A 26,347-nucleotide genomic window follows, 5' to 3' on the forward strand; every position below is an offset into this window, starting at 1 on the left:
TGTGACATTATTACTTTACATATCCTAGATCCCTATTGCAATCCAGAAGAGAACTGAAACACATATGCCAGTGTAGCTTTCATTTATAAATGGATAAATAAATAATATAATAGAAAGAGAGTTTTGTTCCATTTTAAATGCCACCCAAAACTATATCTATAGCTTTGACAATATTAGAGGCTAAATTCTCATCATCAGCAATTATAACAGTACCAGTTTCTCCAACATTGATCAAGGCTTTCTCGGGATCATGGATGTCTATAATACCAGCAGCATTTTCAGATTTAGCATCATCCATGACTTGTTTTATGGTTCCATTAATTGCCATCTTGGACAACTCAGTCAGAAGCCTCTTCAAATCTGGTGAACCCCAGTGTACTAATGGTCTTTCCTGCTTGGAGTCTGCTGGCTGGAACTCAGAAAGTAACCTATGTTTGCCATGATCCATGAAAAGCTCCCCCTCCAGCCTTGTGATTGTTTCCTTTTTCAACGTTTTCCAGTAGAACTTGGAAGCCAAATCGGTTGCAATCTCTATATCCGTGTTCTCCTTCAAGCTTGGTATATGTAATGTTTCATTTTCAGAGTAGAGAAAAGTTGCATTTGCTTCTGAAATTTGGATCTTGCAGCTCAAATCCTTTGGAAACTGTCTTAAGCAGCAGCAGAAAGTGATGTTAGAAAAATAAAATCTTATACAAGTGAAAAGCAAACATCAGAAAAAGTAGAATAGACCACCAGAACTAATTTTGGCTGCAATATCTTTAGTAAGGGTTGAACTTTCTGCAGCCTGCCAGAAAAAGACAGAAACATAAATGCAATAGTATCTAAACCCCGAGACAAACATTTCTTTCGTACGAAGAAGCAAACAATTTGATGTAGTAATAAAACATTCCATGTCATCAGACATTAGGGCAAGCACGAGGAATTTGCTTAAAAGATAATCCTAACTAGTGTTAAAATTCTTTACGGATACTATTTGTGTGTATGTGAGTGTGCATCTTTTTGCGAGGGGAAGAGAGGGAGTCAATAAAAACCTTATTCCAGACAGAAAGGAACACTGAAGAACCTTCATTGCCATTGGTTTGAAAGGCAAGAGAGCTAAGTCAGCATCAACACCACTCTGCAAAATTCACATAAATTTATTCCATTGCTCAAAAGCATTCATAATAAGATCATATTAAGTTTAATAACCGGCCATAAACAAATATTGTAGATGCTTTGATAAAGCATAGATGCAAGGAAGCACCTCAAGGACAAATAAAGAGTTTGGATCTGAGCACCAATGCCGAAGCAAATGAACAACTGGACCAAGCCACAAACTCCAGTGAGGAGAGAACACAATACAAGGTTCCTGCCAATTGGCTCTATGTACATAATGTTAGGGTCTTATAGGAAATACATGATACATGATTACCAAAAAAGTCGTTAACCATTCCAAACTGATTACAAAGTTCTAAAGCCATTTTAATGATTTATCGGTAAGTTACATTTTACTTCCCTGATACATCTTTCTTTCAGATTGAAATCTAATTTATGTTAGTAGTACTTGGAGTGGGCAGGAAAAGAGGCATTGGCATTTGGTTAAACATATGACAAGTGGCACCAAGTATCTTTGTAAGTAATCGACAACCCTCAAATTAAGACTTATTTTCTCACAACTCATGAAAAGAGCATGCTTCAGTCAACATTTTCCACTTATAAGGGTGAACCATCAGCAGGAAATAGCAACAGAAACAAAAGGGCATATCTTACAATAATTCAAGTGAATGAACTGCAAGAAACACATGAACTTTCCTCTCTTTTATGAGCTTGACATGTCCAAACAATGGTTCACCAGACAAAAGCTGCCAAACCAACAAACAGAGAATGAAAAAGGTCCTTTATTTATATTGAGACAATAAGCCACTTATTAAGATGTACCTTCTCTTGCCGCTGCTTGCAAAGCCACTCTGGTATTATATTGGTAAATGCCAATAATTCTTCTGCCACAGAAGATATAATGTATATGGGAACCTGCACCACAGATATATAGCATATGAATTAGCAAAGAAGCATGAACTGATGTAATGAAAGTATACAAGTTAGACATCTTTAATTTTTCTCCTATTTAAAGAACTGCTCAACCAGAGAACTTAAGTTATAAGGCCATGGCCTTCAAATAGATTTTAGTCTCTAAAATGCCTACCAATATAAAAGCCTTGGGTTTTAAAACTGTGGACAAAGCCAAGGCCTGCCTCACGCTGTGATTATCAAAGATGTACAAAGGTGCAGGCCCCAATACCAAGGTATCATATCAACCATATATCTGGGTAAGACCACTTCAGTTTTAGTTAGCAGAAATTCATTATGATGCAGAAACAATAATTTTTACAAACAATGATTCCAGCTGTGAAACAACAATTCTCTCTCTATAGCTCTCTCATATTGGCTCCTTTGTTTCTTTTGACTCTAAGCCTCGGCATCTATATGTCTTCAAATGTCCTTAAGTAAAGGAGTAGCTACACACGCTAACCCAAAAGAAAGAAAAAAAGAAAAAAATGAATACTTTTAGAGATGAAGACTCCAACAAAAGTGACATATGCTCCAAAAGGCACAGAACAGTTCCAAGCCGATCAATAGTAACAAGAACTGATCCACCTGCTTTAACAGAATCAAGGGCACAGGAACATAGAAAAGCTAGTTTCTCCATTTCCTCCATACTTTCATCATCCTTGAGTAAGGATACAGCCATCTCTTCCAAATTGTTGACACCATCACTACACTCATGAGACATAGAATTTCAATTCTACCATACTAGCAATCTAATATATATATATATATATATATATATATATATATATATATATAGTATTCATTAACAGAAAAAGCATCCCAGCAAAATTAGTATATCATTACCTAAAAGCAGAATTACCGAACATTTGATGAACTGAGAGTAACTGGATCAAAGTAAGTATTATCATTCTCCATATTTTCTGTAGCACCCAGGGATGAGAAATCTGAATATATTATCGAATCATTCCCACAAAGTCCAAGGAAATTGAAATCCATCGCATGTGTAGAAACAAAGATAGAGCTTGAAATATAAGCTATATTTCTTTTTGGACCATTTATCGTCCAATTGCAGGTCCCTATTTCCAAACCAGAGCTGAGTGCTTTTATGATCAAAGTTCCATTGTAGCAAGCTTCTTCTGCAGATTTTAGTGTTTGAACCTTCCTCATGCAATCCTTCAAATCAACTGCACTGAAAAGCACACTCCATTAATTTCTTATAAATCAACTTCTACATTCAGAAAGCTGTAAAGGATTAAATCTGGATAGAAAATGCATTTAATAGATGCAACAGAGATCGGTGGTCATACAAATTAAAGAATTGTTTAGCATTCTAAAAGCAGTTTTAGTTACAAATTCACCAACTGAATTTGTTATGGAAAGGATCTCAACTCAACCATGACTAATCAGAACTGAGACGTGAAAACTAACATAATCTTCTACAAGCCTTGAAATCAAAAGGTGCACCAGATTAATCTACACATAAATACAAACATATCATCTAAGGCATGATAATTACCCGTACAAAGGCATCCAAGCTCCATGCTCCTCACAATCTTTGCCTAATACTATTTTCTTCAGTTCTAATGGAAGCAGTTCAAGCTCTTCCCACCTCATCCATTGAGGGAAACAAGAATCTTCAGGTCCATAAAATTGCCTAAATTCCATGTGCATTGAAACAAGATCCTCCATCAAGAGCTGTCCTATTCTCGCTGTTGCTTCAGTCACATATACCTGACCAGGTTAAAAAGCAAAGCTCAGCAAACAACTTTCAGCTAAGGCTAACAAATATCAACATTTAATATTCTTGTTTTAAAATGAAACACTTCCCAAACTCTAGTTACCTTTGCAGAAAAGTCCTTGGTTCGAGTAAGAAATGGCAAGCCAAGCATGCCCATAAGAGTTGAGATCAATCAATAAAGGAAGCATCGCATAGGTGCAAATTTTTTACAGTTTTATAACAAGGCTCAGCATGTACTAAATCATTTGCATCAAAAGTTTTTTTGATCTTCTTCTTTTTCCTAACAACCGAGTCCGTATACAAAGACCCATGGGCCCCAGGAGCAACTGGAACAGGAGTGAAAATAGCAAGAGATGAAAGGTCCAAGGCGCAATCAAGTAAAATCCTAAACCCGGATACATTAAGCATAATAGGAAATGGAAACCACAACCCTTACTAAGGCATGTCCGCAAAAGCACAAACTCAATGAATTCCTCTAGACCAGAATTCAAAAACACACACACATATAAACCAACTTACAGGCTCAGCAACAAGTTCATTTAATTAATAATGTTAGCTTTAAGTACCATTTGATTCCAAAAGCAAATAAAAAGTGCCTTTGCATACAAAACCAAAAACATAATTTTGAAGAATCAAAAATTAAAAAAAAAAGGTTCTTTTTTTAACAAAATTCATGATTTTTGCAGAATTGGCGGTAAAATATAGTGATTATATTTGTTCATTATTAATTAATTACAATTTTATTTAACAAAAGAAAAAACCAAATGGAAATCTTAAAACTTTATCTCTAAGGAAGAGAGAGAAAAAGCAAGAGACTTACAAACTTCATTGAGGAAATGAATGATAAATTCACCTACAAAACAAAAATCACATTGAAAAAGTTAGCTTGGATGCCTTAAATTAAAATTTTTTTATCTTTTTATTTGTTTTCATTTTTTCATTATTACCTTGATGATGAGCTCAATCAACTTCAAATAAACTGTGGGCCAAAAACGCTAGTAAACCAAAATAATTTATCAAACTGACCGGCCGTAGGAAAAACAGCCACCTTTTCAACGCCGACGAAAGAGTTGGTGATGAGATAAAAAAAAAAAAAGGATTTTAAGCCAAACCAACGAAGGAAATTGAGAAAATAGAAAATGGGTTTTAGGCTCAACCTTCGAAGAGATTGAGAAAAGTGAAAATGGGAGAGTGCTAAACTAAATCTTACATCAACTTCAAATCCTGCTAACTTCCATTAAAAAACTTGCCTTCGCCTTTTTTTTTCTCTTTTGACGGAAATGAAATTAATTTATTAAGAATTAGTTCTTCATTACTGCTTTTAGAAAGAACAAAGTAACACTATGATATTAATTTTTAACAAATTAATTTTAGATGGTAGATTGACAATTGCTCTCGCATGCCTTAAACGATGGAAATTTTTTAAGTCAGCCAAATAAATCGAATGCGTTCATTTATTAACAATAATAGCAATAGTGGCAGTATTGTCGGATCAAAATGAATTCGGTTTAATTTTTTAAATAATGCATAAAATTATAAATATTTTAAATTCAATGCAAATTTGAATCGAATTTTTATGCATTTCTAATTAAAATGAATTTAATTTATTTAATTTATCAATTTTTTATTTTTATATTTTATTTTAACATAATTTTTAATATATTTAAATTAATTTAAATATAAACTAATTATTTTATTTTATAAATTTTAAAATATTTATAAATTAATAAAAATATATAATTTGATTTATTTTTTTAACTTTTATTTTTTATTTTAAATTTAATCCAAACTTAATATATATATTTAAAATTTAAATTTAATCCAAATCAAATCAAATCAAATCCATTTTCAGTTTTTTCTCATCCTCTTTTCAGCCTTTCTGAAACAATTTCTTCTTTAACTCAATTTATGCTGTATTACTTTGACTTAACCTTGTGGTACTAGCCATAACTTTATATAAATATAAAGATTAATCGATAGCACAGGCAGTAAAACTAAAATCAGAAATGATATAATAATATTACTAATGAATTTTTAATAAATTAAAATGAAACTCTTACATTTACTTTTAAATTTTTTTTTTGTTACATCGTGATGATAAAGTTTTAATATAAATAAGGGAAAGAGAAGAGGTTTGACTCGATAACAGCCATTGATAACCTCAATTTCTAAGCAATTTTGCCATTACTTTACACAATAAAAGAATAAATGTAACTCACCCACCTATTTTCTCTTTTCAATTTCACCAGAGAAGATAAAGATTTCAGCAGAGAAAAAGGAAATTGTGGGAAAAATTCTCCAGGAACCATGTAACAGAGCATTGGTAAGCATAGAAGATTGCAAAGCTATGGAGCTCCATTTGCTTAGAAGAAATTATGAATGACATTAGGTAACAATTAAAGAAAAATTTAATAACAAAGAAAAAAAATAAAAAATACATGTAAACAAAAAAAGAGAGAGAGTAATTATCAGGTAAATAACTTGTAAGAAACTGACAAAATTGAAGAAAAATTTTTAGATAGCCAATTAACTTGCAGCGATAAATTATTTATTTATAATAATTTTTGCCATAAATTTTCCGCTCATAATATTCTCTAAAATGCACTCATATGTTTATCTTGTACTAAATTTAAATTTTCTCCAATATCTTACTAATAGTGATAGTAATATGAAACTCATTAAAGCATTTAGAAGATATTGTTTCTAACTATGATATCCTTTGTTATCAAATGCGGAAAAGATAATAAAAATACTTAATTATCATGTGAGAGATGTGTGATAGTGGTTGGATCATGCACAATGGTTTTTCTTTGGAGTTTGCACAAAAATTATGTGAAAGATATATATATATATATATATATATATATTGATGTTTCAAAATTATGTTTTTTTTTTATTATTTTTGAACATCTAAAACTCTTACATTTATATTTAAAATTATTTTTTAAATATTAAAAATCATGAAACTTTAATTTTATGTAAATTTTAATATTAAATGCATCAAAATCAAAACTTTTTTTTTTTTTTTAATTTGGTGAAAGTTAATATTACCCAAATAATTTAAGATGGAGGAAGCAGTTCATATGACATATAAGAAATGGCTAAACCTGAATACCATAGGAAATAAATAGCTGACTTCAAAAGACAAATACCTATTTGAGTTATGGCAGGACATAACTTGGATGCAGTCCTTTATTAGAAATAATTTATCACAATCATGGTTGAAAATTGCAGGTTTATTTGTTCATATAGTGTTTTTTCTACAACTGAACTTTTACATTGAAGATCAGTTGGAGGTTAAACAGCAAAAAAAGATTTGTAGTACCAAAGACAAAATGAAATGACATACATAGAAGAAAAAGTTTGAAAAAAGAACCAATTAACAATTTAGTAGAAAATGTCCAAGTTGGATTCTGATTGTGTAAAACTTATGAAAAAAAAATTTGAACTGGAATTTAAACTCAAACTCGGCTCGAACTTTGAAATAGTTGAAAAATAGTTGGAACTTAAAAATGATTCGGATCCAAGGTAATTCAAACTGAACCTCCCAGTTTAGCACTTCTACTTTTATTCTTCTGTCAAATTTTGCAGTCTCACTAAAAACACCAAGCAGGTTATCTGCCAACAAAAAGTGCACCTCCATGCTGCCATTCCCACCCTGTTCTCTGCTGCCTCAATTGAGAAACCCATATGTCCATATCTAGTTTTGACAAGCAGTGGAGAAACGAGAGGAAGGGCTTCTCGAGGGAGTTTTGGATAGCATTGGAGGATCTTAATAACAGGGAAGTGGTCAAGGCTGGAAACATGAATCCAATGCTCAAAGTAACAGGCTAAGTAATTGAAATATGGCCTCAATTCCCTGTATCTCTTCTGATTGCTTAAGACCCAGGCAGACCATAAGTCAGAAAATTCAAATGAAATACAGCAAATGACAATAAGAAAGAACATAGACTATTAACTTCTATTATCTATCAGTGTTCTTCCCTATCCTCAGATTATCAAGATCTTTTACCCGTCAGTATTCTCCGCCATTCTCTGGGTTCTCATTATATTCATATTCATTGTCATCATTATTGTCATCCTCATCAATGTCCTCATCAACATATAAATTGGCTCGAGGGAGTTTGCTGAGCTCCATTTCACCATCATCTTCATTAAGGAGCTCCAGCCCATATTTTGTATCATGATGTTTAACTAAAAGCCAACGCAACAGTCTGTCTTCCTTGTTCAAGTACTGCAGCTCCTTATTGATATTGATATTGGGGGTGGCCATCATTGTCATCTGCATGAGTTGGCCCTGTACCATACATAATATAAGCAGCAGTTAGTTCAATGGATCCTTTTATTAATAAATTTCTAGGCCATAAAGATCAATTCGTCTACACATTTCTAACACATTTCTAGCTCATGAAGAAACTTTCTACAGAACAAGTTAGCAGGAAACTTATAGTCACACAAAGACAGAATTTGGACTTAAGGAATGATCATCAATACATATTCACCTGGTTGCTTTAAGCAAAATACTTTACATTGAGACCAGAAAGTAGATAAATCGATAAATTCTCCTTCATTACTGATATAAATCAATAATTTTCATGTTAAGGTAGTAAGTTTCATATGAGAAGACTCTTTCCTTTTACAACCAAAGTCCAGTTTCAAACAGTGAAACAAGAAAGTAAGAAATAAATACATATCATAACATAGTATGCTAATATTTCCCATATTAAGATGAACTCCACCATAGCAAGTCCAATATCTTAAAATGGAAAACAAAACACCACCATATCCATATTGACTGATCTTTAACATGTTCCATTTTTCATTGCAACTGTATCTATTGGAGTTAACTCCAATTTTTGTTCTGAATCGTAACAATGTTTGAACATTATACAATCTGCTTAGGCTCATAGGCTGGTTACAGACGACCAAAAGAAAAGACAGGTTATTTTAAATAAAGCAAAGCTTGATTCCATTTCAAAGTTCAGTAGTCAATACTCATTACAATCAAAACTTTACAAACAGAAACAAATCCACATCAAAGCAGGATAAACTTCAAAGGAAAAAGGCAAAATCAAACAATTAATACAGAATTTTAGCTGGATCAAATCTCCATTCATAAATACCGTGCACCTTTATTTTTTAAAAAAATTAGAGAGTAAAATTTTCTCACCTGGTAGTATCTCCCAGAAAGCTTCTTGATGCCATACCCCAATTGAATGGTCCCAAATGATTTGATCTCAGTAAGAACCCCATTTCTGCTATAAACATGTCTTCCTACTCGCGCTACCAAGTCCATCAGCCCCTCCTTCTTCACATGGGGCTTCAATGGAAGCATACAGAGGCATTTTTTTCTCTCAGTCGCTTCAAAAACTAAAACCACCAACCCTATAAAACAAAAAAATTTGGGAACCACCAATGAAAGAAAGCCAGTTATATATATGAATGCCTTTATCAAATTAAATGGCTTGGTTAATGATGAGAGTGAATCAAAATGTAAACAATAATGCTAACTAATATATTAAAAAATCTCAATACTATCAAAAACAAGCGAAAATAAGATTGCGAAGTTACACATTATAGTGAGCAATCATGTATTAATTTGAAATATGAACAAGTATTTAAACTATAAGACAACCCACATTAACAAATTCAAAGCTAAACCAGAAAATGATAATATATTAATATTATCCTCAAACATTGATTTTAGACTCTTGAGCTGAACGAAATAATCAATACTCATCAAGAAAAATTGACAATAAGTTTTAACCAAAGCACATAAAATTAATCTCAAAGCTTAAAAAAAGCAGAGATTGAAAAATACCTGAAGCTGAAGGCTGAAGCAATGAAACACCCAAATCTTGTCCTGAGAAAGAGAACAGAGCAATGGGGGCAGTGATTTGGAGTGTGGGTTTTTGGGTTTTCTGCTAGGATTCAAAGCCCAAGTAAGTCAATAGGTTTTGAAACAGAATTTTTCTGGGTTAATGAAGCAATGGGTCTTGGGTCTCCATTGAATCCAATTGAAACAACCAAACTGGGCTTAAGGCAAAATATATAAATCTTTTTTTTTCTTTTTTCAACTTAATTTTTCCCAAAAAAATGTGGGATTAATAGAAATTTGTTGAATTGGATTTGAATATGTTAATTTATAATTTTCTTATAACGAAATAGACACGTGAAAACCTTAAAACCTGCTTATAAAAGTAAAAAATTTCATCGTAATTGTATTAAATATTTAATATTTTTTATTCAATAAAAATGTTACTTATAGCTTTTCTTATTTGCCTAAACATTCGTGTTCTAATGGGTTTGAAAATGAATAATGGTATAAATGGTCCTCAACTATAATATAATTTTAATATGATATTCGAATTTTAAAAATTTTTAATACAGTACTTGAATTATAAACTTATTATAATTATTTATCTATCAAGTGTCATCACTTGAAATTAATCATGTTAACAATAAGTATTATATTAATTAATAAATTTATAATCTAAGTATTATATTAAATATTTTACTAAGATTTAAAAACAATTCATAATATTAACCCTTTTGAAATTTTCAAAAGTTGAGGACTCCTCAATTCTCATAGGCTAGATAGATATCTTTTCCAACTTAGGTATTTGAAATATAGTCCAAGCAAAATTGGTGGGATGGAATATTGAATGTGATGGTTTGAGGTTTTTTTTTTTTTTTTGCTTAAAGAAAGTTTTTTTTAGATTGGCTATGCTGCATAACTTGTATCTTTTGATAAATCATATTGGTTTTTGAAGAGACTATTTTCATTTTTCTAAATCTAAAATAGTTTTTGCATTCAAAAATTATTTGTAATCCCAACCTCAATACCAAATAACAAAAAAAAAAATGAGTTTTTAATTTAAAAATCTGATTTGCAAATCCAAACAAAAAAAAATCCTAAAGAGATATTTTAGCATTTAATCATAATTTTTGTGACTAAAATGATTTTATTATTTTCATATTTTTAAATTTTTATTATTTTATGTACATTTTTGGACATTTCAATTCAACATAATATTTTTTTTACAACACACCTAAATACTTAAAATTATTAATTTATATTTTTCTCGATGCATTTTTAAATACATTTTTTTAATTTAATTTTTTTAATCGCAAATATAAACTAACCCAGATAAGGTATGTCTCTCCTCACTTAAAAAGAGTAGGATTTCAACCTTTTTCCCAATAAATAAAATTAAAAAAAAAAAAAAAAAAAAACCACCCATGCACATCAAATAAGTCCATGATAACAAGTTAAATGAAGCTGACTCATACTGATGTACAAGTCTATATATTTTATTTTTTCAAGACAATGTTTGCTTTTATATTTTTACTATTAAAAAAAGAGTTTCCTTAATTATTACAAAACTATTCAAACAAATAACAACAAACAGAACACAACTACTACTTCAACTGCTACAAATCCCTACTTATTTTCTCTGTAATTAGTTGCTTTTTTTCCTTGTTATTTTCTTGAGAATTGAGATATTGTCCTTTGATAACATGTATCTCTCACTCATATATATTTCTATTTGCCTTTTTTCTGCTGTTAATTTGTTCTTCATCTTTAACTGTTATGGATTTTCACCTTCTCCTCTCTTTTTCTGTCAAATCTGCTCCTTTCTTTGCTTTCATTTTCATTGATATCATTCTTTACAGAAACACAATGGAAACCCCATCAAGTAGCAGCAGGCTGGTACCCTGAAGAAGAGAAGAAAGCACTCTTCAGGCTTTGATTATTTACAAAAGTTGAAGAATCAACTCATCCATGGATTGATCAATGATGGAGAGAAACTATAGCTACTCAAGTGTTCATCAATGGGTTCTTGCTTTTTATTCTCATCCTACATGGTAGGGTTTGACATAGTAATTAGGTGAGGAATTGGAGTTCTTGCTTTTTTTCAACTTCATTGAACAAGTGTTTGAGTTAATAAGTAATTAAATTTGCAAGCAGGCTTCAGATGTATGATTTTCATTTTGTTTCTCTTTCCTTTCTGTCTTTGAGTTACATGATTAATTTAGTATCTCTCATTTAGTAATTTACTTTAAACTGTTTGCTATATACATTGATCAAAGCTAATTGCTACACGACTAGAAGATTGGCTCAAGGCTTGACCATTTAAAGATCTATTTATATGAGGGATGAAATCAATTTAAATGAGATTGAAAATAATAATAAAAGTAAAATTAATTATTATAATGATGAAATTAAAATAAATGATTAAATATGTATTTAGATGTAAAAATAACATAATGATAAAATAAATTATAGTGAAAAAAGAAAATGATTATTAAAAATATTAAATTAAAATTTATATATAATAATAATTTTAAATTATTATTATTTATAAAATTAATAAATAATAAAAAATTATCAAATCATTTTTATAGTAAATAATAATTATGTTAATAAATAAATAATAATATATCTAATAATAATATAATAAATTAATAAATTTATTTAAAAAATTTTACATTAATATAATTTTAAAAAAAAGAAGAAAAATATTTAAATTGTAAGGACATTGTTGTCGCCAACACTATAATTACAAGGATATGACAAAAAAAATTTTTAAATAAGGAATTTTTAAAACAAATATTGCACTGGATTTAAAAAATCTCATTGGACCCCTTAAAAGGGTCAGTCTCAAACCACAGGTACAGTGCACCAATCACACCGCCCTATTGTTTTCCGAGTGATAAGCACGCGCATGATATGTCCCAAAAAAGTGATATATTCACGCCGTAACTCAGACACAATACGATCCAATGAACCCTAAATCATTCTAAAAAGTCAAGCAAAATCTTTATTTTTTCTTGCATTTAGTGAAAATAGTGTATTAAGCAAAAATATTTTGCTAACAAAACACTCTTTAAGGATGGTTAATATTCTATTTATAGTTATTTTTTATATTAAAAAAAAAGTTACATCTTGAAAATAAAATAAAAATAAAAAATTTTAACTCAACTAAATCGTAAAAAAATCATTGCCATCAATAGTAAATTAATATAAATTATAATATTATATTTATTAAAATTTAAAATTTAAATCTATTAAATAATCTTTTAAAAAAAATTTTAGCATGCTCATTAGCAAAACCTAAACAATGACTAGTGACCAATGACCAATTTAGTTTAATTAATTGATGAATTCTAGAACCCCTATACAATTAATTTATACTTAGTGTCTTTCTCTTTCTCCCATAAATAAATCCCAAAAAGAATATGACTTTGAATGTACTAAAGCAATTGGACCACATTTTAATTAATTAAACTAAAGCATTTCTTAGAAACTTGCTAAGCATTAACCTAAATAAATGCAAAAAGGTATCAAAAAATATATGTCTAGTCAATAGTTAAATCTTTACAACTGGCAAAATTAAAAGGTTTTTTCCTCTCCAACTAACTATTTAATGTAAACTTGTAAAGTAATATAAAATTCATTTAATTTTTTTTCTATCATATTTTTCAAAATCAACTCATTTAAATAGTAATACTTTCGCATACAATCTAAAGTCAAATTAAAGGAGAATCCATATAGAGAAAAGCAACATAACAGTGAGATAAATTTTAGTGAAAAAAATATTATTAATTAAAAATATTAGATTAAAATTTATATATAATAATAATTTTAAATTATTAATATTTATAAAATTAATAAATAATTAAAAATTATTATAAACATCTCATTTATTCTGAGGTCAATCACATTTTAATATTAGACTTTGATTTTTTTTATTGATTTATTTTTTATATTGTATTTAGTTTAGAGTTATTCTTATTTTTAAAAAATTAGTGTAAAATCGAATTATTCTGGATCGAAGTTCTTTCGAATTACAAAAGTTTTGGTTGAAATCAAAATTTAAAGCTTGAATAAAAATGGAATTGAAACTTTTTTAGATCAAGACTTTTGTTATATTTGAAATAAAATCCCTATAGATTCCCAGCATCATAGTTTCATGAAGAGGAACAACCAGTGAGCAACAATTACATAAAAAGCAACCATTAGCAGTTATGATCACCATTTATACTCCACCACCATAGCTTAATCACCACAATCACCCAATGGCCATCTAAGCAAACATATAATAATAGTAGAGGCAAAACCAATAAAAACTAAAAATAACCCAGGATAAAAAAACCATCAGAGCTAGATGGATCTAATTTCTTACAAACCCAGAAACACTCACCTACACAGAGACTACAATTTATAGATACAAAACCACCACCAGTAGCTAGCAAACAAACCAATCCACCCACGACTCCATACTTGAATCGATCTAGGTAGATATGCACCTAGTAGAGCCTTAATGAACAAAATCAACAATGATCAAAATTGTAAGACTCAATAATTAGTCTTTATTTCCTAGCCCACTACTTATCGATCTAGCAGTTTCATCAACACACAATCTAAAAATAAGCAACAACTACAAGACAAAGCAAGGAAACGAGTAAATTCATAAAATTAAAAAAATAATATTGAGAATAGTGACTTAAATCCTAGAACATATTTGTTTTGGATTGGTTGGATATTACTTGATGGACAAGAAGACTAGCAGAAGAAGAATTTTAAGAGAAAATGGATTCTTAATAGGCAAGTTTGACTTGTAGAAGAAGAATTCTAAAAGAAAAGAGATTCTTAATAGGCATATTTGTATGCTTATAAATAAGTGAAGTCTTTATATAGTTAGTTATGAGAAAAAAATGTAAGAGAGTTATAAGATTTTATGAGATACATATCCCATAGGACTACTAGAGATTTAACGTCCTTATAGGTGTATATGTTTGAGTGGACTAGAGATGACTGAAAGAGTCCACATCGGTATGGTGCATGTGAGTAGACTATAAAAGATTAAGAGGATCCATATAAGTATAATACATAAGTGTACAAGGGTATGTGTTTATTTGGATTGAAAATAGTTTATAAGACTAGAGGAGATTAATAGGATCTTATGAGTATTGATTGTTAAGTGAAATTGATATGATTTGTATATTTGTAATTCTTTACAACTAATAGATCTTGTTTTTAATCAGTAGAAGTAAGTCGATTGGGTTAAACTACGTTAAATTATTATCTTTTATATGTTTGATTGATTATTTGATTATACTTTCGCTGACTTGATTGAATTGAGGCTTTTTACCTAATAAATGTTATCAAAGCTATGTTAATTTCCCAACAAATGATACATTTGTTTTTAGGCAACAAGTGTTTTGTTAGATGGAAAAGCATTAGATAAGCTTTTTGAAAGCCCAAGTTCACCAAGTTATTAAAAGAGTCTATTCCAGAGCTTTTGGATAGACACTAACGATGACAACATCAGTGATAGAAATTGTAAAGTTGTGGTGGTCAACATAATCGGTGAGACTTTTAGGCAATCCGAATGATGAAAAAAGAAACGAGGATGAAAGCAAAAACATACTAAAAGTTAAGTAAGATCAAACAACGAGAAGTGGTTGAAGAGATAGTAAAAAAGTCTCGTTACTACTTTGGATTCAAGATATTAAGGGGTGATTTGAAAGACTTAGACATTAGATATTAGGCGAGGAGGCCAAAATGGAGCTTCAAGTGAATTTTTGGATCTAACAAAATATGATAGATGGCAACCAACAGCGACTGGTGTTAAGGCGATGAAGCCTCATTGGTTTTTAGATTATATGACAGCTGTTCACTTTGTAAAAAAAGGTAAGATAATTAAAAAGGTAGAGAGAAAACAACCTATGAAAATGAAAAAAAAAGCATAAGGAAAGGCTCATATAAAAAAACCAAAACGACATAGTTTTGGCGATGACCTAACTTTTTAAGCTCCGTAGTTGGAGACTCGATTCGGATCCAACCATTGTTTGCTCCCGACCCGTGCAGTATCTAGAATAAGTTTTGGCCCAAGTCATCAAGGCTCATTTTTCAAGCTTGGATTAGAATCTAAATTGGGCTATTCCAAGTTCAAAATTTCCTAGACTTCAAATTTGAACTTAGCCCAGTAATTAGTATAATTTTTATTTTTTTGCTTTTGTTTATGTAATGTTATTATGTATTATTTATTTTGATTATGTATGTTTTGAAATATATAAAAAAATAATAATAATTTTTACAAATCTATTAGATTTTACCAAACTATTAGAGTATTATTGTGGACTAAAAAACAAAAATATATATTTTTTATTATAAATCTTATCAAACTATTAGAAGATCACATTCAATTAAAAAGATAAATTTTCAATCATACCAAATGATTGAAGGATTTAAATATTGAATTATGAATTATACCAAACGACTAGAGAATTTCATAATGAATTTTTGAAAAATAATTTTTCAATCCTACCAAATGATTTGAGAATTTAAATTTTTAGTTCAATCTTATCAAACTATTAGAAGATTTAATGATAATTCTTTAAAAAAATTTTGTAAATAAGTTTTCGAATAAAAATCCCGTCAAATGATTGGAGAATATGCATCAAAATAAAATCCTACCAAATGATTGGAGGATTTTATTGATTGTTTTCAAAAATAATATTTTGAAAAATATGTTAATGAATCTGACGATGAAATATCTTTAGACTAACACACAAGTCTCTATGAATATTCTCAATGTAAGGAAATTGTCTTAAATCACTATCGATTGGAGTAATTTTAAAATTAATTTTTAATAATTAAATTTACTTGGTAAAAATTTAAAAATATTTTAAGACTTGGATAATATGAAATCAAACTGATACCATCCTTCGATGGGCATTGTGAGGATGTTATAACTTTTTTTACACGTAACTGTACTCTCAGATTTAGATCTGATTTTGTGAATTGAAATTTACTATTTAAATATACCTAAGTCAATATTGAGATATCTTTTTAAAATAGGACAAATTCGACTAGATGATCAATTACACTTAAACGAAAAAATATTTAAGGTGACCTTTAAAGGTAAGTTTAGCTATAGATCTACGGATTTATACTTTATGACAATTATTAAATTATTTTTATAAAAAATAATAATTATGCCAATAAATAATTAATAAGAATAATAATAATAAATTAATAAAATCATTTATAAAGTTTTACATTAATATATTTTAAAAAAAATAGAGAAGGAAAATGCTTAAATTACAAGGACATTGTTATCCCAACTTTATATCTATAAGTATATGAAAGAGAAAAAAAAAAAAACTTAAAATAGGAACATTTTTTAAAACAAATTTTGCAGTGGACTTGAAAAATCTCACTGGACCCTTAAGGGTTCTGTCCCAAACCGCAAGTGCAATGCACCAATCACACTATCTTATTGTTTTACAAACAATAAGCGTAGTATGATTTCTCCCAAATAGTGATACAATCACGCCGTAATGCAAACACGATACAACTCAAATAGACCTTAATTCACTTTGAGAAGTTAAGCAAAATCTTAAAAATTTTTTTCTTGAATTTAGTGAAAATAGTGTATTAAGCAAAAAGATTTTGCAAACAAAACAATTTTAAAGGATGGTTAATATTCTATTTATAGTCATTTTTTATATAAAAAAATTACATCCTGAAAATAAAAGATAAAAGATAAAAATTCTTAACTCAACTAAATCTTAAAAGAATCATTGCAATCAATACAATGAATCAATATAAATTATAATATTACATGTGTTAAAATTTAAATTTTAAATCCGTCAAATAGCTACATAAATAAAGAGCTAAGCCATTACGTCGTAATAATATTTTTCATTAAATGTGATAGTTTACCCTTAATATATTGATTCTCAATGCATTGGAAGAAAAGATTATTTAATATGATAATCTTAATAAAATATTTTTAGGACACTCATTAGTAAAACCTAAACAATGACTAATGACCAATGACCAATTTAGTTTAATTAATTGATGAATTCTACAACCCCTAATACAATTAATTTATACTTGGTGTCTTTTCCTTTCTCCCATAAGTAAATCCCATGAAGAATATGACTTTGAATGTAATAGAGCAATTAGACTACATTTTAATTAATTAAACTAAAGCATTTCTTAGAAACTTGCTAAGCATTAACCTAAAGAAATGCAAAAGGGTATGAAAAAGTATACACTTAGACAATAATTAAATCTTTACAATTGGCAAAATTAATAGGGTTTTCCTCCCCAACTAACTTCTTAATGTGAACTTGTAAAGCAATATAAAAATAATTTTATTTTATTGCTTCCATTGTTTTCCAAATCAACTCATTTAAAGTAGTAATAATTTTACATAGGGGTGAAAAAAAAAACAAAATATTTGAAAATTGATTTAAATTTGTAGTGTTCAATTCAATTCAAATCGATTTTTTTATTCAATTCGAATCAAGTTTGGATATTAAATGTATATATTAGTTTCGAATCAAATTTCGGATCTGAAGATAAAAAACTAAAAAATATCAAACCATACCGAATTATATATATATATATTAATTTTTATATATATTTAAAATTTTTATAAAATAAAAATAATAATTTTATATCAAAATCTATTTAAATATATTAAAATAATATATAAAAATTAAAAAAAAATTAAAAATCGATAAACTAAATCGAACCAAACTATACCAGTAATATTCGATTTAATTCAATTCGAATTAAATAAAGATTCGATTCAAATTTGAATTTTAAATTTTTATAATATTATATATTATCTAAAAATTCAAATCAAATTCAATCCAAATTCAACCGTTATCATCACTAATTTTTCATGTAATCCAAAGTCAAATGAAAATAGGAACGAGTAATTAAAATATAAGACAACCCAAATTAGCGAATTCAAAGCTAAATCAGAAAATAATGATATATTAATATTATCCTCAAACATTGATTTTAGACTCTTGAGCTGAACTAAATAATCAATACCCATCAAGAAAAATTGATAAAACACGTTTTAACAATAACACGTAAAATTAATCTCAAAGCTTAAAAACAGCAGAGATTGAAAAATACCTGAAGCTGAAGGCCGAAGCAATGAAACACCCAAAATGGAGTTGGAACCAAACCTCTTGTCCTTAGGAAAAAGAAGAGAGTAATGGCGGCAGTGATTAGGCGTTTGGGTCTTGGGTTTTCCGTTGGAATTAAAAAAGAACATGGTTAAAAGCCCAAGTAAATCAGTACGTTTTGAAACTGCATTTTGTGGGTTTACCAATTAATGGGTCTTGGGTCTCCATTGAATCCAATTGAAACAACCAAACTGGGCTTAAGCCATAAAATATATATTTTTTTCTTTTTCGACTCAATCTATCCCCTCCCCAAAAAAAAAAAAAAAACGGGATTAACAAAAATTTGTTGAATTGGATTTGAATATGTTAATTTATATATATTTTTTTATAACAAAACAGACACGTGAAAATAGGATTGGCATAAGGCCAGGTTCGGAGCGGGTTTTGCTTTTTTCGAATCCGATTTGATTTTATGTGTTATTAAACTCGAATTTGATCTTATCCGAATTTTTTTTTATTTTTTCATACCCGATCCCGATCCCGATCCGATATTATATAAATTATATCCGATCCGATCTGAAATTAATAAAATATTAGTTTTAAAAATATAAAATATTATTTTTTAAATATAAATATTTAAAAATATTATTATATAAATATAAATATTTAAAAATATCATTATATAAATATATATAAATAAAAAATTAAAAAATTAATTAAAAAATAATTTTTTATATAATATCGGGTTAGGTAGGGTTTGCCTAAAATCCGAACTTGACCCGACCCCGATTGCTTCTTAACCTTATCAATTCGATCCGAAACTCGAATTTAAAAAAAAAAAAACTCGATCTCATAAGATCAGATCAGATCGAAACTCGTCGGAAACGGATTGAATTGTCGAACTTACGTGTGGAAACTTTATAAATCTACTTAAAAAAGTAAAAATTTCATCGCAATTGTACGCAATAATTGATCTTTTTTTTTAATAAAAAAAAGTTTTAGCTTTTGTTATTTGCCTAAAAGTTCGTGTTCTAATGAATTTGAAAATGGAAAATGTTATTAATGATATTGGATTATAGTTAAATTTTAATATGATATTTAAATTTTAAAAAATTTTAATGTGATATTAGAATTATGAATTTATTATAATTATTTGTTTGTATTATTATTTAAAATTAATCATATTAAACATAAATATTATATTAATTAATAAATTTATAATTCAAATAAATATTAAATATTTTTAAAATTTAAATATTACATCAAATATTTCACTAAATTAAAAAACAATTTATAATATTAACCGCTTTGAAAATTTCATAGGTTGAGGACTGCCCCATTCCCACAAGCTACATAAATTTCTTTTCCAACTTAGGTATTTGAAATATAGTCTAAGCAAAATTGTGAGGATGGAATATTGGATGTGATGGTTTGAGATTTTATTTTTTTCTTAAAAAAAATTATTTAAATTAGCTATGTTGCGTAACTTGTATATTTTATATTGGTATGAAGAGATTATATTTAATTTTTTAAACCTAAAATAATTTTTGCGTTTAAAATTTGTTTTTAATTTAATTTTGATGTTAAATAATAAAAAAAATATGATTTGATTATTTCATATTTTTAAACTTTCATTATTTATGTATATGTTTTTGAATATTTCAATTCAACATAATATTTTTATAATAATATTAAACACTTAAATTTTTTATTTATATTTTTTTCACCACATTTTTAAATATATTTTTTAATTCAATTTCTTTTCAATTGCAATTATTAAACTAAACCCCACATAGGTAAAGACTCGGATTTCAACCTTTTTCCATATAAAAATGAGAAAAATAAAAAACCCACCCATACACTTCATATAAGTCCATGATAACAAGTTAAATAAAGCTGACTCATACTGATGTACAAGTCCATATATTTTATTTTTCCAAGACAATGCTTGCTTTTATATTTTTACTATTAAAAAAAGAGTTTCCTTAATTATTACAAAACTATTCGAACAAATAAAAATAAACAGAACACAACTCCTACTCTAATTGCTGGAAATCACTTCTTATTTTAGTTGTTACTTTTGATTTCGAGAGTTAAGGTTTTATTATATCTTATAGACATAATTATTGTTAAAATAATATTTTTCACATCTCAAAATCATTTTTTTTTATTTCTGTTTTTTTAAATTTTTTAACATTTCTATTTTATCTTTGAGTTAGATGATTAATTTAGTATCTCTCAATTTTACTTTAAACTGTTTGCTACGTACATTGATCAAAGCTAATTGCAACACTACTAAAAGATTGGCTTGAAGGTTTGACCATTGAAATATCTATTTATGTGGGTGATGAGATTGATTTTAGTAAAATTAAAAATAATAATAAAAAAAAATTAATTATTATAGTGGTGAAAATAAAATCAATGATAAAATATATATTTGAAATAAAAACAACGATAACGATAACATAAATTATAATAAGAAAAGAAAATAATCATTAAAAATATTAAATTAAAATTTATATATAACAACAATTTTAAATTATTAATATTTATAAAATTATAAAATTATTAATTATTTTTATAAAAAATAATAATTATGTCAATAAATAATAATAATAATATAATAATAAATTAATAAAATCATTTAAAAAGTTTTACATTAATATATTAAAAAAATAAAAAGGAAAATGTTTAATTTGCAAAGACATTATTATCCCAACATTATATCATTAATTTGGCTTAAGGTTCAGGTTTATTTTAGATAGATAGTAAAATTAAATTTGGTAAAAATGAAAATAGTGGTAGAGATAAGATTAATTATCGTAACGGTAAAATTAAAATTAATGATAAAATATATATTTAAATGTAAAAATAACAATAATAATGAGATAAATTGTAATGAGAAAAGAAAATAATCAATAAGAATATTAGATTAAAATTTATATATAATAATAATTTTAAATTATTAATATTTATAAAATTAATAAATAATTAAAAATTATCAAATCATTTTTATAGTAAATAATAATTACTTTAATAAATAAATAAAATCATTTACAAAGTTTTACATTAATATAATTTATAAAAAAAAAAAAAAGAAGAAAAACACATAAATTGTAAGGACATTGTTGTCCCCAACACTAAAATTGCAAGGATACGACAAAAAAAAAAATTTAAATAAAGAAGTTTTCAAAACAAATATTGCACTTAATTTAAAAACTCTCACTGGACCCCTTAAAAAGGTCAATCTCAAACCGCAGGTATAGTGCACCAATCACACTGCTCTACTGTTTCCAAACGACAGCCACGTGCATGATGTGACTTCTCCCAAAATAGTGATATAATCACGCCGTAACGGAGACACAATACGATTCAAATGGACCCTAACTCATTTTGGAAAGTGAAGCAAAATCTTTATTTTTTCTTGAATTTGGTGAAAATAGTGTATTAAGCAAAAATATTTTGCTAACAAAACCCTTTTTAAGGATGGTTAATGTTCTATTAATAGTAATTTTTTATATTAAAAAAAAGTTTACATCTTGAAAATAAGAAACGAAATAAAAATTCCTTACTAAAATAAATCTTGAAAGAATAATTGCAATCAATATAATAAATTAATATAAATTATAATATTATATTTATTAAATTTTAAATTTTAAATCCATTAAATAATTTAAAAAAAATATTTTTAAGACGCTGGTTAGCAAAACCTAAACAATGACTAATGACCAATGACCAATGACCAATTTAATTTAATTAATTGATGAATTCTAGAACCCCTATACAATTAATTTTATACTTAGTGCCTTTCTCTTTCTCCCGTAAATAAATCCCAAGAAGAATATGACTTTGAATGTACTAGAGCAATTAGACCTCATTTTAATTAATTAAACTAAAGCATTTCTTAGAAACATGCTAAGCATTAACCTAAAGAAATGCAAAAGGGTATGAAAAAATATATGTCTAGACAATAGTTAAATCTTTACAACTGGCAAAATTAAAAGGTTTTTTCCTCTCCAACTAACTACTTAATGTGAACTTGTAAAGTAATATAAAATTCATTTAATTTTTTTTCTATCATATTTTTCAAAATCAACTCATTTAAATAGTAATACTTTCACATACAATCTAAAGTCAAATTAAGGGAGAATCCATATAGAGAAAAGCAATGATAATAGGGAGATAAATTATAGTGAAAAAAATATTATTAATTAAAAACATTAGATTAAAATTTATATATAATAATAATTTTAAATTATTAATATTTATAAAATTAATAAATAATTAAAAATTATTGTAAACACCTCATTTATTCTAAGGTCAATTCACATTTTAAGATTAGGCTTTGATTTTTTTATTGATTTATTTTTTATATTGTATTTAGTTTAGAATTATTCTTATTTAAAGAAAAAAGTTAGTGTAAAATTGAATTGTTCTGGATCGTAGTTCTTTCGGATTACAAAAGTTTTGGTTGAAATCAAAGTTTGAAGCTTAAATTAAAATGGAATTGAAACTCTTTTAGATCATGACTTCTGTTATATTTGAAATAAAATCCCTATAAATTCTCAGCATCATAGTTTCATGAAGGGGGAACAACCAGTGAGCAACAATTACATAAAAAGCAACCATTAGCAACCATTAGTAGTTCTGATCACCATTTCTACTCCACCACCATAACTTAATCACCATAATCACCCAATGGCCACCTAAGCAAACATATAATAGTAGAGGCAAAACCAATAGAAACTAAAAATAACCCAGGATAAAAAACCATCAGAGCTAGCTGGATCTAATTTCTTACAAACCCATAAACACTCACCTACACAGAGACTACAATTTATAGATACAAAACCACCACTAGTAGCTAGCAAACAAACCAATCCACCCACGACTCCATACCCGAATCGATCTAGGTAGATATGCACCTAGTAGAGCCACAATGAACAAAATCAACAGTGATCAAATTGTAATACTCAATAATTAGTCTTTATTTTCTAGCCCACTACTTACCAATCTAACAGTTTCATCAACACACAACCTAAAAACAAGCAACAACTATAAGAGAAAGCAAGGAAACGAGTAAATTCATAAAATTAAAAAAATAATATTGAAAATAGTGACTTAAATCCTAGAACATATTTGTTTGGGATTGGTTAGATATTACTTGATGGACACGAAGACTTGCAGAAGAAGAATTTTAAGAAAAAATAGATTCTTAATAGGTAAGTTTGACTTATAGAAGAAGAATTCTAAGAGAAAAGAGATTCTTGATAGGCATATTTGTATGCTTATAAATAAGTAAAGCTTTATATGGTTAGTTATGAGAAAAAAATGTAAGAGAGTTATAAGATTTTATGAGATATATACCTCATAGAACTACTAGGAATTTAACGTCCTTATAATTATGTATGTTTGAATGGACTAGAGAAGACTGAAAGAGTCTACATATGTATGGTGCATGTGAATAGACTATAAGAGATTGAGAGGATCCATATAAGTATGATACGTAAGTGTACAAGGGTATGTGTTTATTTGGATTGAAAATAGTTTATAGGACTAGAGGAGATTAAAAGGAGATTATGAGTATTGATTGTTAAGTGAAGTTGATATGATTTGTCTATTTATAATTTTTTACAACTAGTAGATCTTGTTTTCAATCAGTAGAAGTAAGTCGATTGGGTTAAACTACGTTAAATTATTATCTTTTATGTATTTGATTGATTATTTGATTATACTTTCGCTGACTTGATTGAATTGAGGCTTTTTGCCTAATAAATGTTATTAAAGTTATGTTAATTTCCCAACAAATGATTCATTTGTTTTTAGAGAACAAATGTTTTGTTAGATGAAAGAGCATTAGATAAGCTTTTCGAAAGCCCAAGTTCACCAAGTTGTTAAAAGAGTCTTTTCCAGAGCTTTTGGATAGACACTAACGATGACAACATCGATGATAGAAACTGTAAAGTTATGGTGGTCAACGTAATCGGTGAGACTTTTAGGCAATTCGAATGATGAAAAGAGAAATGAGGATGGAAGCAAAAACATACTAAAAGTTAAGTAAGATCAAACAACGAGAAGTGGTCGAAGAGATAGTAAAAAAGTCTCGTTACTGCTTTGGATTCGAGATATTAAGGGGTGATTTGAAAGACTTGGACATTAGATCTTAGGCGATGAGGCCAAAATGGAGCTTCAAGTGAATTTTTGGATCCAACAAAATATGATAGGTGGCAACCAGCAACGACTAGTGGTAAGGCGATGAAGCCTCATTGGTTTCTAGATTATACAACAGCTGTTCACTTTGTAAAAAAAGGTAAGAGAATTAAAGAGGTAGAGAGAAAGCAACCTATAAAAATGAAAGGAAAAGCATAAGGAAAGGCTTATATAGAAGACCAAAACGACATAGTTTTGGTGATGACCCAACTTTTTAAGCTCCATAGTTGGAGACCCGATTTGGATCCAACCATGGTTTGCTCCCGACCCATATAGCATCTGGAATAAGTTTTGGCCCAAGTCATCAATGCTTCTTTTTCAAGCTTAGATTAGAATCTAAATTGGGCTATTCCAAGTTCAAAATTTCCTGGACTTCAACTTTGAACTTAGCCCAATAATTAGTATAATTTTTAGTTTTTTTGCTTTTGTTTATCTTATGTTATTATGTATTATTTATTTTGATTATGTATGTTTTGAAATATATAAAAAAATAATAATAAATTTTACAAAATTAATCTATTAGATCTTGCCAAACTATTGGACTATTATTGTAGATTAAAAAACAAAAAAAATATTTTTGATTATAAATTTTATCAAACTATTAGAAGATCACATTCAATTAAAAAGATAAATTTTCAATCCTACTAAATGATTGAATGATTTAAATATTGAATTATGAATTCTACCAAACGACTAGAGAATTTCATAATGAATTTTTAAAAAATAATTCTTCAATCCTACCAAATGATTTGAGAATTGAAATTTTTAGTTCAGTCTTACCAAACTATTAGAAAATTTAATGATAATTCTTTAAAAAAAATTTGTAAATAAGTTTTCGAATAAAAATCCCATCAAACGATTGGAGAATATGCATCAAAATAAAATCATACCAAATGATTTGAGGATTTTATTGATTGTTTTAAAAAATAATGTCTTGAAAAATATGTTAATGAATCTGACGATGAAACCTCTTTAAATTGACACACAAGTCTCTATGAATATTTTTAATGTGAGAAAATTATCTTAAATCACTATCGATTGGAGTAATTTTAAAATCAATTTTTAATAATTAAATTTACTTGGTAAAAATTTAAAAATATTTTAAGGCTTGGATAATATGAAATCAAACCGATACCATCTTTCGGTGAGCATTGTGAGGATGTTATAACATTTTTTACACGTAATCGTACTTTCAGACTTATATCTAATTTTGTGAATTGAAATTTACTATTTAAAAATACCTAAGTCAATATTGGGATATCTTTTTAAAATAAGAAAAATTCAACTAGATGACCAATTACACTTAAATGAAAAAAGATTTAAGGTGACCTCTAAAGATAAGTTTAGCTATAGATCTACGAATCTATACTTTATGACAATTATTAAATTATTTTTATAGAAAAT

At 27.7% G+C, this 26,347-nt stretch overlaps 1 protein-coding gene and 1 pseudogene across 2 annotated transcripts; both read right to left on the bottom strand.

Annotated features, from left to right (window-relative positions):
- Positions 1-54: 54 nt before the first annotated feature.
- Positions 55-7,593, bottom strand: LOC111284117 (uncharacterized; annotated as a pseudogene). The gene is made up of 11 exons (XR_016330440.1): positions 7,425-7,593; positions 3,891-4,262; positions 3,566-3,780; positions 2,914-3,238; positions 2,543-2,758; positions 1,918-2,010; positions 1,750-1,841; positions 1,244-1,361; positions 1,032-1,117; positions 733-784; positions 55-643 (listed from the first exon to the last, which is right to left on the bottom strand). The product of XR_016330440.1 is annotated as an uncharacterized LOC111284117 (transcript).
- Positions 7,320-9,696, bottom strand: LOC111309662 (uncharacterized). Its single transcript, XM_089748210.1, has 3 exons — positions 9,609-9,696; positions 8,958-9,172; positions 7,320-8,084 (listed from the first exon to the last, which is right to left on the bottom strand). The coding sequence occupies exons 2-3, from the start codon at positions 9,120-9,122 to the stop codon at positions 7,803-7,805; spliced, it is 447 nt and encodes a 148-aa protein (XP_089604336.1). The 5' UTR covers positions 9,123-9,172; positions 9,609-9,696; the 3' UTR covers positions 7,320-7,802.
- Positions 9,697-26,347: the final 16,651 nt, after the last annotated feature.

Source organism: Durio zibethinus, chromosome 19, assembly GCF_047325235.1.
Source record: "Durio zibethinus cultivar Kanyao isolate XHJ-2024 chromosome 19, ASM4732523v1, whole genome shotgun sequence".
In the NCBI taxonomy this organism is placed as follows: domain Eukaryota; kingdom Viridiplantae; phylum Streptophyta; class Magnoliopsida; order Malvales; family Malvaceae; genus Durio; species Durio zibethinus.